We start from the raw sequence: 12,877 nt of genomic DNA, 5'->3' as shown, positions 1-12,877 counted from the left end.
AGCCACTTAAAATTAGAATCCTGAAATCCCGACAAGCGAATAAACTCTCTCTCCCCCCTCCCTCCGAACACGCAGCCACCAAGACGAGAAATAATTCAGTACCGCCAATACATAAAGTGAAAAATCGCTATATGCCAGCTACTTATGAGTTATGAATGCAGATAATGAGAAGGAAAGAGAAAACATTAGGAATAAACGATAAGATCATAAACAAGTGACGAACCTAAAAGAGATGATGAATCATGGTCATCAGAAGGTGGAGGTAGATCGAGGTATCTCTCCTGATCGAGCTCGGTTTGCGAAGTAGTAGGAGAAGAAGGATGGTGGCGACGCCTCTTGAGGGGAGGAGGAGGATGTTGAAGGAGGTGGCGGACATCGTATCGATCGATGAGAAGCGAGTTCCATTCAACGAGAGCGTCACCTGAGTTCACGAAAGCAGCGGTCGCGTCGTCGTCGAATAGAAGAGCATGGCGTCCCAAGACCTCCAGATCCATATCTCTCTCTCTCTCTCTCTCAAAACCCTAGAAATTTTTATTGGAACAGGGGTAGAGAATAAACAGATTTTGAGAACAGTAGCTTATAGCAAGTGGGAAGAGAAGCTAACGTATTTCTTATTCCCAATACCCTTTCTAGCTTTCTCTATCAAATATGAAAGATTAAATTCATTAACCTCATATCCAGAGGTGAGCAACTGAGCATGCGTGCAGAAGGCGGTAAACGTTGTGACTTGCACCTTCTGTTCCTGGGAAGGGTAGGGTGGTCATTTTAATGGAGGGTGGGAGAGACCCAGACAGAGGGTCGGCACCCCGGTATGCGTGTCCAGTCTTTTCCTAATTTTATAATATGTTTAGTAATTAAAATTTTCAAACATAATTTTTGTTTTATTTTTTGAAGGGTAATTATTTGTAGGGCAAAGGTTGGGCACGTCGATCGCGGGGCGGCCTTGACCAAATGGGCAGGGTAAGATGGAAGGGGTAGCGTTGTCCTTTCCATAAGGGGTGGGATTAGGGGTGTCAATAAAGCCCGGCTGACCCGAACCCGTCCTGAGCCCGGCCCGACCCCAACCCTGATTTTTCAACCCTGAGGGTGGGTTTGGGTTTAGTTATAGTCTGGCCCTGGCAGGGTCGGGTCGAGTCGGGGTTTAGATCCCAGGCTTAGCCTGGCCCGGCCCAACCCAACCCGACCTTGTATTAATTATAAGTATGTAATATTGCATATATATATATATATATATATTTTTATTTTTTTGGGTCTAATATTTATTTATATATATAGCCTAACAAAAAAATTAAAAAGCAAAAGACAAAAAAAGCCCTAAAGGCACATGGGATTATAGACAAAATAAGGGTCAGGGTCAAGATAGGGTCAATCAGGGCCGGGTCGGGTCAGGAAAAACCCTGGCAGGGTCGGGACTGGGTTGAGGGTTTCTTGGCCCTGGCAGGGTCGGGTTGGGTCGGATCGGATCGGGGTTTAGGTTAAGACCTCTAGGGTTGGGTTAGGGTTTAGGGCAGGCCCTGCCCAACCCGACCCATTGACACCCCTAGGTGGGATAGAGGTAGACATACAGTGGGCACCCCAATGGCATGCTCACCCTTTTCCCCTTAATTATAAAATACAAATGTAATTTAATAATTAAATTAAAACAGGGAACAAGAAAGTTGCTTGGTCGCATGACTCACCCAGACACGAGCATATGAAATTACCATCCTTTATGAAATAAAAGATCCCATCCATATATAATGCCTTGTGTGCCCTCTCATTGGTCCTCGTGCTAGTGCAGAGGGTACATCAACATGCAGCGATATCTTGCCCTTTAAAATAAGGGAGAAAAAATGTTACTTGATTGCGCCCCCTACGCCTTCTCACATGGGCACATGAAAAGACCATTCAACTCTTGTTGGTTGATACTCATGCACGCATTGCCATTGGCCCAACTGCTAGCACAATGGCTATGCCATCAAGCAACATATTTTTATCCTTGAAATAATCAAGAATTAAATACACAATCATTTCAGAAAATGATAACAAAATTTTCTTTTTACGTTTAATTAAAAAAAATACATGTTTTGTTTTTATGAAAAGAAAATTACATTAAAAACTTAAGAAAGACAAACATCATAACTGCTTTCAATCTGAGTGGCCGAATGCTTGGAATCCTACTGAAATAGCAAAGTAATGTGATAAAGCCATCTGTTGTTGTCTGCTCACCTTAGATATTACAATTGTTTTACAACTAGTAAATAAACATTCTCATAATAAAAAAAAAAAGGTAAATTACACATCATCTTCTGGTTTTCAAAGAAAACTCAGATCACCTCCTAGTTTTTGAAAAAACTCAAATCAACCACTGATTTAGACCCAATATAACAAATTAGTCCCTACCGTTAGGTTTATGCTGTTAAGCGATGATGTCAGCCAGTTAAATAAATTTAAATCCCTAACCTACCCTTGACCAATGTTGAAGATGAAGGAATGGTAGTATTATAAATTTAATTCTAATATTTTAGTATAAGGATAAAATAGTCTTTTCACATCAATACCTAATAGCAGATTAACACCGTTACTATAGAGGGGGTGATTTGAGTTTTTCAAATATCAAGGGGTGATCTAAGTTTCGTTTGAAAATCAGGGGAAAGTGTAATTTACCTAAAAAAAAAACTACTAAATAAACATCTAATAGCATAAAGCAAAACAAAAATAATCCAAGGCCAATCCTCTGTCTGATGAGAAGATAACAAGAAAGCCAATTCGGCCCTTTGAAATTACAACTTTGACACCTTGTTCAATGGCTTTCGCTTCGGCTTCAATGGCAAAACCTACGTTGCCAAATCATAAGAAACATAGCAAAAATCAGAGTTAACAAAACATAGTAAAAAATACATGTTGTCAGTGTGTACTTTCCTCTCATAGTCTTGCAACCAAACAGAAGCCTGGGGTGGAGCTAAGGGTGTCAAACAATCTGATTTCGAATTTTGGGTTTATTTTCAGATTTTATTTTGTTTCATTATTTAAGGGGAATTATGTTTTATTCAGTTCGGATTTGGTTTATTTGGTTTGAATTTGTGAATTCGGTTTACTCTCTCTACTTCACTTCGGTTCAAATTGTTGGCTTTAACTCAATAACTGAAACCAAACCAAACCAAATTCCATTTTCCAAAACCAAAACTGAAACTGACCCTTTTTTTAGATTCGATTTTAAGGTTTCAATTTCAGTTTTTTGTTCCAATTCTAATTGACACTCACAGGGCCGGAGGGGGGAAACCATGGCTCACCCATTGGGTTGGTTGAATAAAATTGGGGGCCTACATTAGATCTCGCAAACCACATGAACTAGAAAAAATTAGGGGCCCATTGGATCTATGGTCTATGAAACCTCATGCAAATGGTTCTAAAGTGCGAAAGAAAAATAGGTGAGTTTTGGCTCCCCTCTTGGAGAAAGTTTTCTTCCACTAGTGGAGTAAGGTTCATCCACCCATTTAAGATCATTATTACTCACCCAAATCCATATGCAAGGGATTCTCCATACACCGTTGGTGAAATAAAATTGTGTCCTCCACTCTTTATTGGATTTTATCCATCACCATTCGCACTTGAGCTTGTAATGGATCATAGTTGTGCGCTGAGCCCAACCCTGCCTTGGTATGATTCCACGGAACCCTGGATTTTAAAACCAAAACGAGCATGAATCAAAAGGAGAGCGATTCTAGATTAACCATTTTGGACCGATCAGGATTTTTACAAAATAATTCAAGGGAAAATATCATGTACCTCCCCTGAGGTATGACTTATGTACACTTTCACCCGTGAGGTTTGGGAAATTCCAGGTACCTCCCCTGCTTTCCAAACTAAGTAACAAAAACACCCACTCCGTTAATTGTAGAGGTTAAATGTTAGAATTTTTACTTAAGTGATCAAATTGTCCTCATCTTCTTCCCCAAATCGTTTAGGGTTTCAAACCCTTCAATCCTAAACATGAAACCAGGAGCTAATTCCAGCAATGAAGGAATCCGGCGAAGGATCTGAATGAGGCAGAGAACCGTGACAGTGGCTGTGCCTGGTTCTTCCATCCTCGGCCAAGCTAGAGCTCCCGACTTAGCTCGAGCTGACGTCCATTCAAACTCCTCCAACTACAGCGACAAACTCAACAAATCAGCAACGTTTCAGAAACCCTAATCTCGGAGAAGAAACTATGGAATGTGAAAGCCACTTGCCATTTGGCAATGCCAAGGACTATGTGTAGGTCCCTGCGAAGCTCATCGAAATCGCAGATGCTCAATGTGTCTTTGATTTCGTGTATCCAAGTTCTATACACTGATTCCATCCTTCAATAAATTGGTAAAATCATTTGGGAATGGGAGAACGTTTGAGTTAGAATATTAGAGAAAGACCCTTAAATGAAAAAGAGATATAATCAAAACCTTAGATAATTTAACAAAATCCCAATTGTGAAGTACTTGTCGGCAGAAGAAGCCCCAATATCTTATTTATGGAAAATAATGCAACTTTCTACAAAATTAAGCCAAGACATTGCGATCTATATTATAAGGATTGAAAATCCAGAGTTCTCCGTAATTAGCTTTCATCTCTCTTTTATGGTTCTTCAAAGCAGATCAGTCTGGGCATTTTCAACTAATCTGAATGAAACTGCAGAAAGCAAGCACGGTTGTGGCAACCTGGTCCCCATTAGCGGCCTTGAGAGAATAAAACTGTCCATTTGGGAAGCAAGGCGGAAAACGGCGAAAGATGTCCCTCTCCGACATCCTTACCCAGGTACGAATCTTCTTCTCTGATATTCAAAATTTGATGATGAACGACGCCACCATCACCGCCGTTCAGTCCCATCCCTTTGCAGTCGCCGGAGCACGGCAATCCTTCGCCAGTAACATCTAGGCTATCGGTCCTCTGGTTTGGCCGCCGCTAAAGGCGGCAATGGGGTTTTGAAACCCTAAAATGGGTTTAAGGTTTTATGTTTTGGGGAAACGAATTGGGGAAGAAGATGAGGACAATTTGACCATTTAAATCAAAATTCTGACGTTTAACGTCTACAATTAACGAAGTAGGTGTTTTTGTTACTTAGTTTGGAAAGCAGGGGAGGTACGTGGAATTTCCCGAACTTCATGGGTGATGGGTGAAAGTGTACATAAGTCATACCTCAGGGGAGGTACATGATATTTTCCCATAATTCAAATCTGAAATGATTGGGGGAGAAGGAGACCGGTCAAACAGACTTGGCTGTTTTTATCGAAAACCTACCAGTTTGTCTCGATTTTAACCTTAGGCAATTTCATGGGCTATCCAAACCAAAAGGGACCCAGTTCTGGTTGAAACATCACTCTTGAAGCTATAAACTTTTTTAGGTGTCACTATACCTAGTGAAGTATAATGATTCACTATATGCCAATTGACAGTATAATCCATGTGATAGAAGACCCCACATACATCTCATATGTAGCAAAAACTCTTTCGCTATAACAAAATCTGAGAGAGGTGTTAAAACGATTGGCAATAACCTTATTTTCCGTTAACAATGAAACAGATCTCATCTCACCATCGACGTTGGTACTCTTGCCAAACAAGTTCGTTTTCTACACCCAGTTCACTCCATGGTATTTTCAAATGGAAATGCAACTCCCAAATTTACAAATTTGGGTTTTATGTGTTAATATGGTAAACCTACTAAAGATAACTTAATTCCTCTCAAATAACATAACTACAAACTAATACCATCCATTAAGAAAACCTATTAATTAATTATTAGTGCAGGATTAACAGTAACTAGCAAGGTTCTCCAATCATGGAGACAAGAAGCGGCTCATCCAATTCTGGAAGCGAGACCATGCCAGCTCCACTGCAGCTTCGTCTTCATCAGGCAATCCCATTCCCTTCCTCCTCTCTATAGCATCAGGAGACCTGTTCATAAAAGCATGTCTATTGCCTGGATATATGTGCACCTCGTATGGAACCCCGGATGCCTTGAGTTTTTCCCCCAAAGATTTTGCAGCCTGAAATAATTTACAGACGTCATTAATTATATCACTGAACAGTTTTCCCTCGAGTTGTTTGAAGTCATTAAGTACATTTTCCATTGTTACAGTAACAAAAATTCACATTAATCTTCAATTCTAAAGCAAGCACAGGAAAACAGAAGAAAGACAGGAAGAGAATTGGGCTTTTAATGACAGAGGCGCTAATGATGATAGCTATGGTTTCAATGTGACTTCACTTCTGTTAACTAGCATTGAGTTAGCCTGAAGAATCAGGAAAATACTGATAGAATTTCAAGAAGACTGGGTATGGGCAGTTGGCACATCCTCCAAACCAGTCAAAACTCAGGAATAAATATAATGTGTTGCAGAGTTATAACCAAAACTCTGAACATATTTTGGTTTGGAAAACAAAGTTAATACGAAAAATTATTCAAGAATAAGTGAGCTTTGCAAGTTTTAAACAGATAGTAAAATGAGCATTGATGGGTTGAAGAGATTATCATACTGTAACATCTGAAAAGCCAACAAAGTTATCAAGCTCCCCAAAATGAGCCTGCACTGGTGCCTTGGCTTGGGCAGGGTCTGCCAGTTGTGGTGAAGGAACTCCATAGAAAGCAACAACAGCATCAACTTCAGGAACCAGAACAGCACTAGCAATGGAAAGAGCACCACCCATGCAAAATCCAGTTACACCGACCTGTTTCAATGGAGGCGTGATGGTTAAATGCAGGATCTTGCTTCAAATAAAAACATAAATAAATTAAACACAAACTTTGTCTATTCAACTGAACATGAGAAGTTTACATCGGAGATTTCAGATGGAAGCCAAAATATGGACTGGATGTTTCTTTGAGGGACATACGGAAGATAAGAATGCATTAGATCCAATAGTCATTGAAAACCTATATGGGCTGCTTTTCTTATACAGAGAAGCAGAGGCCAAAAAGAACCCACATATATTGCCATGTCAGGCCTGTGCAAGAAATTGCATGTCCAATCTCATGAAATCCACATATACACTACTGCTCTGATGTACTGATGGTAATGCACCATTCAAGTCTACATCAATGGTACATAAATGCTCTTCAAGCTTCAATATCAATATGATTATTTGAGTTTTATGGCTCACCCTGGTTAGCAAGCGAAAAAGGTTAATCAGTCAAAAAAGCCATGAATCACATATTTCAATATTAAAGAGGGCATATGCATTCATGTCGCATATTGTTAGAAATGTTAACAGTCACCATCTTGAAACTCAAACTTTGACTCAAGAGGAAGGTAGAAATGTATTAGATAGCATTGAAGGTACTCGGCTTTTTAGGAGGTTTCATGCAAAGTGGAGCAAGGACAAGTAGTCAAAGGAGGAAACAGAGATGATCCAAAGCTTCATAATGGAAGCTGGCTAAGTGGTTAGGCTTGCTAAATAAATGATTCCAAAGAGAATCTTTGCAGTCAGTAACAAGGACACTACTATGATTCTCAGCGTCTAACAAGGAAATGGGGTGTCCTACATTACCCTGAAAAGTGTAGAGACTTATAAAAAAATATATAAATTGTCAAGTCTATTTTGCATATGAAACCAATTTACAAGCTTATACAAAGACAACAAATGTCTGTATTGGTGTCCAAACCAAACACAAGATGTATGTCATAATATGATCTAGCTATATAGATTACTCAGCGGGTTTTTTTCTTTTCAACAATGACTAACAGTTTATCATATAACATCAGTTAGTTATGCTGCCAGACCAAGGAGTCTACTTCTATTTTTTTTTGGTGGGCAGGGGAGGGAGAGGAGGGGATTGGGGCTGCTAAGGATCTTGTCCACGAAGAAGTAGTGGACATTTGAGATCGCAGTTAGTATGGTTCACACTTCCAGCCAAGCCAGTTGTTGAGGGTTTCTATAGGGTCTGCAGTCTCTCTCTCTTTTTTTTTTAGGGGTGGGGGGGGGGGGGAGGGAGGGAGGAAACTGGGCTGCAGTCTTTTGCTAGACATTTTTTGTTGACATGGTTTTCTGGTGTCATGGGGAGGAGGGTGGTAATTTATCAGGTGTTCGGCTTTCTAAAAGATGTAGGAGATGCTAGATCCAGCTTCTAAACTTGCTCATGCTAGGAACTGTAAACCCCTTCTTTCTGCTAACTGCCCTCTAGATTGTTCTTTGTGTCTATGTTTTCAAACATGAACCATGTGTAAGATCGTTTGGATCCAGTTGTTGGCAATCCAAATGATCCAACTGTCTGACCTGACAGTTAGATTGGATTCTTTTGCCAAAATCTGTTGGCTGTTGAGTACTCCAGTAACAAAGTAACCTGGCCGTCCATTCAAATGATCTTTTAGAACATACTTTTTATGTTAGAATAGATTTTATTGTTTGTAACTGGCAAAAAGGAATATTTACAATTCCCCACAGAACACAAAAATTGATGGCACACCTTTTGTGAACCATTTGCTTTGAGCCAGCCAACAGAGGCACGAATATCCTTAACAGCACCTTGCCAATCAAGACCATCCATTAGGTGTTGTGCTTCTGCAACATCTAAACCGACCTTTCCACGATACAAGCTGACACAAGAAAGAGAGGATCAAAATTAGCCGTTATTAGGAGAACTATCGAAGGCTAGAAGTAAATAAAGTGCAATTTTAGAAGCTTTATCCATTGGAGAAAATAACAATAAGACAAATTATTTTATTAGCAAAGAGAAGTCCATGTTCTAAAGTTATCATAAACTTCTTGTTCTCTGTTTAGCTTCCAACTGGAATGAAACCATTTCTTCATGAGTTTCCATGGCTTCTTAGGGCATAGGATCCCCACCAAAATGGACTCATCTCAAGTCTTACACCAGAGTGAGAATAATAGTATAAATGAATTCATGATGATGACATTTTTTATCCTAACAGTCAAGATGAATCCATATTGAAGCATCAATTTATGCATTATTTATATGCAACAGTATTCCAGAGTAATGATTTTAGTCCAGCTGGCAACCAGACATCCTAAATTTTACGAATGAGGATGGTAAATATCTGCAGAATCACATAGATCTTACTCTGGGATGAGTGCTTTATAACCAGGAGACAGTTGGGAAATTTTCAATGCATGGTTCTTAATCTCAAAGTCAACTCCCCACCACTCTTGCAACACCACTATCCCAGGAGCATCTTCTTTGCCCACCACATATGCATCAAATGTCTGTGGGAAAATTTACAAAGAAAAAAAAAGGTTAGAAAGCAATTCACTACTATGAGGAAGTTGATAGCATCCTCTAGTGCCTGTAATACACATATTGCATGCTAACAAGCAAAGAAGACTAAACCCAGCCCCCTGTACAACTAGCTGAGTCGACTGGGTGTCTTGAATGGCATCCTATGTACCACATAAATTAAATTTCTCACTAATGGCCAAACCTGTGAGTTTCAAATTTAAAGGGAAACATGGTTTCATCAAGAACATATTGCATAAAGGCAACATTTTCCCACTTCCCGTCCCAGTACATGAGATTGGAAAGAAAAAAAAGGTCTATATTTTGGCCTCTTGAGTGTGATCAAGTGTTAGCAATATGAACAAAGGTAGCCAACCTTTCCATCTATCTATCATTTAAGCAATGATAAGAAGGATTCACTCCCCAACTACAACTTTACAAGCCTGCAGAGCTAACATCATACACACAAACAAATATGGTTTTAAGGGTTAAAAGAACTACATTTTGTACATTTCCCTTTTGTTTTTTGGGGTGGGGGGATGGGAATATCAGTGATTCTTCGCTCTAAAATGCTAGAAATCAGTCCAGCATGAAAGGATGCATCACCAAAATAACCAGAGTCAATCCACGAAATAAAATTGCCTCTTTTACGTAGAACTAGAAGCATCCGTCTCCCACCCCAAACACACCAACAATTAGGGATTCAGAAGGAAAATCACTGGTTCGAAACATCCCAGAATACAAAATCCATAGAAGTTGAAGAGAAAAGAGTCCAACAAACACAATATTTTGATAATATAAAATGCAAATATAAGGGGTAGGAACGAAGAGAAAAAGAGTCCAACAAACCTATGTTACTTACAGTGTCGTCCCTCTGAATCTGGATTTTCTTAAATTGGGAAGCCGCAGAGTCAGCCATTGAGCGGATTTGAAACGAAGAAGCAGAAGGAGGAGGAGCGATCGTCCGTGCGAGAGCGAGGATTCTGCAAGTGAGGGTTTTAGCAGCAACTGGTGATGCTGATGCCATCTTTATAATGTCTTATTTAACCTTATATTTGCCCATAAGTGTCTTATAAAACTTGCCATAGAAAGAGGGAAGGAGCAACGAAATGATCGTCCTCCTGTCAGTACACGTGGCAGATATAGAAGAGTTGCTAATTTGCTATCCTTCGTAAGGAAAATTATCTCTTCCTGCCCGTCAATATCCTCAATTCCGTCTAATAGGAGGAGGTGGATCCTGTCAGGGTAGTGTGTTCGTGCAGGGGGTAGGATGGTCATTTTTACCCCCTCATTAGATGGAATTGAGGAAATTGACAGGTAGGTAAATTGAGGGGACAAAGATTCCATTCGTAACATCCCAATATGTATTTTTATCTGCTCCATTTTCTGTCCGCTCCATTTTCCCAAGTTCCTGTAATAGAGGGGGACCCCACTCGGGCAATATGTTGAGGCAAAGGTAGGGTGGTCATTTCCACTCTCTCTATTAGAGGAACTTGGGGAAATGGACCTGTCCAAGAAATGGAGCAGATAAAGGTCCGTCCCAATACTAAATGGGAAAATGATGGTAATGGTGAGTGTAAGGGTGTCACAAGCTGGCTTGCACCGGTAGGTCCGATTAGAATCGATCAGTTAAAACTCAAAATTGAACCAACTGACTAGTAAATGGTCCAGTATTGGGACTAGATCGATTGTTATTCAAACTCTCATGGTGCTTGGTAATAGCCTGATGCCCTGATGGGTGTTCGACCGAGACCAACCATTTATAGCTTATTTATAACTTGATAAATTCATTTATGCAATCTGGTTGTAGCCCAATTAGTTCAATTAGTCCAATTAAAACGTTTAAAGATCGATTATAGCCAAATTAGCTTGATTAAATTGACCTTGATTACGGATTAGTAATCGACCTATTAATATAAATGTGTCCATGATTAATTAAACAATGTGTTAATGTTGTGGGGCCTTATATTGGTGGGGATCAACTAGGTCCGATTGAAACGAATTCGGATCAGCTATCCACATCACCACATGAGAATGGGTGGGGACAGATCTGATCCCTCCATGGGATGTGGATCCCACACCCTAGAGGCGGGTCCCACACCCCCATGGAAGGTTCAGATCTGTTCCCATCTAGGTAGCAGATCTGAACTCGATTGAAACTGATTAGAATCAACCGATTGACACCTCTGGCTACTGGTATCATGTCCCATTATATACAAATTGTGCAGTGCCACCTCTTGTGCTCCTGATGGGTTGGTGTGGGAGATTTCATCCCACATCCTACCCTAACTCTAATAAATAAATAAATAATTTGAAAGGAAATGCACTTTGATTCCTCCCTAGCACACAAGCAACACAACAGAGTTTTTGTTTTTCCAATGTAGTAGCAGCACAACTAGTTGCTCCTCATGTTAGGGGGGCGGGGTGTTGGAGAATCTAATTTTAATACAAAAAATGAACTCAAGTATATTAATTCTTTAAAGTACTAAAGGTCTATAATAAAATTGGGGCAAGAGATCGTTGCTTGGTTGTGTAGTCTCTGGCCAATGAAAGTGCATATATGGGCATCAATACGGTTGAGATTTTTTATTTTAGGAGGGGTTGGACGGTAATTTTGTATGTTCCTTTGTCAAGGTGCAAGAATCATGCAACCAATCAATTAAGGGAAAGGTTATTTGATTCGCTATTGTAGGGTACAATAGCACCTCTGTGTCTATCTCTATCCTTACATAAAATGACCTCGTTGCCCTACAATGTATGATACTATTTTGTCGCTCCTTTATGCCGCTTGCTCAAAGAACTCTCCCCCTTACATTAAATACTAGATTATTAATTCTATTGGATACATAATTATTTTTACGACCACGTTTTCCCACACCCATGATCAAGGCATTCATGGGGATTAAAATCCTCTCCAATTCCTTGATCATCGAGTGCAGTGCAATTTGGGTTTGAGAGGCTGACACCTGGAAGGCGTGACATCTAGCAGTCTGAGGTCAATTGACTCAATTTTTTTTTCTTCTCAAGCTTGGCATCCAACGATGTCACATCTGTCAGGTCAAGCTCTACGCCCCGAATTACACCCGCACTGCACTTTTAGGGAATTGGAGAAGGTTTTTTTTTTGAGAATCCCCTCACTCCCCCACCCCGCCTCCCCCAAAAAAGGAAATTTACTATATATTAGCTGTGTCTTTACATTTAAAAATAAAAATAAAAATCATAATGTTGTTTTTAATTAGTATTTACTATTTAGGTATCATAGCACCATTATACACTATATATTTAGAACCTATTTTAAACGTACGTTGACCTAATTCTAACAATTAATGAAATAAATTAAAATCAATAATAATGTGTTTTCCATGCACATCTTCTGCAAACACTCCCACCTTCAGTCAAACATTTGATTATAATTTCTTTATTCTTAGAACAATTTAGTCACTAGTTTTTCATTTTATTTTTTTGATAATTTTTTTTCCCACAATATAACTATCTCAAAGTAGATTAAAGCTCAAGAAAACCCAACAAGCAACACCTTCACTAGCGCACTTACCCAAACAAAACAAAAAAAACCTTCACTAGTGCAAAAGGAGATTCCAAGTTCTTTTAGAGGACTATAGGTAGGTTATATTTTTATTCTTTAAGTGACATGACATCTGCCCCCCTAGTAAGATTTAAATGATAAATTCT

General features: G+C 39.5%; 2 protein-coding genes across 4 annotated transcripts in view; both read right to left on the bottom strand.

Annotated features, from left to right (window-relative positions):
* Positions 1–12,877, bottom strand: part of LOC122639660 (splicing factor, suppressor of white-apricot homolog) — a 29,538-nt gene that overhangs the window by 7,360 nt on the left and 9,301 nt on the right. For 2 of the 3 annotated variants that reach the window (XM_043832545.1, XM_043832547.1), the window contains exon 1: positions 224–573. In XM_043832545.1, coding sequence (XP_043688480.1) covers positions 224–494 — 271 coding nt within the window. In that variant the 5' untranslated portion in view covers positions 495–573. Of the gene's footprint in view, positions 1–223; positions 574–12,877 lie in introns of those variants that run through there. The other variant, XM_043832546.1, reaches the window with a different exon arrangement.
* Positions 5,786–10,237, bottom strand: LOC122639665 (protein usf-like). Its single transcript, XM_043832556.1, has 5 exons — positions 10,050–10,237; positions 9,035–9,177; positions 8,420–8,549; positions 6,493–6,684; positions 5,786–6,002 (listed from the first exon to the last, which is right to left on the bottom strand). The coding sequence occupies exons 1-5, from the start codon at positions 10,212–10,214 to the stop codon at positions 5,793–5,795; spliced, it is 840 nt and encodes a 279-aa protein (XP_043688491.1). The 5' UTR covers positions 10,215–10,237; the 3' UTR covers positions 5,786–5,792.

This window comes from Telopea speciosissima, chromosome 9, assembly GCF_018873765.1.
Source record: "Telopea speciosissima isolate NSW1024214 ecotype Mountain lineage chromosome 9, Tspe_v1, whole genome shotgun sequence".
NCBI lineage: Eukaryota > Viridiplantae > Streptophyta > Magnoliopsida > Proteales > Proteaceae > Telopea > Telopea speciosissima.
This window is presented reverse-complemented; position numbering and strand designations above follow the sequence as displayed.

Bases quoted from the DNA above. Each gene is read 5' to 3' on its own strand.
- LOC122639665 (XM_043832556.1), bottom strand. From the start codon at position 10,214: ATGGCATCAGCATCACCAGTTGCTGCTAAAACCCTCACTTGCAGAATC. The intron at 9,178-10,049 runs GTAAGTAACATA...ATTTTCCCACAG, and splicing joins AGATTCAGAGGGACGACACT to ACATTTGATGCATATGTGGT. The intron at 6,003-6,492 runs GTATGATAATCT...AAATTATTTCAG, and splicing joins TTGGCTTTTCAGATGTTACA to GCTGCAAAATCTTTGGGGGA.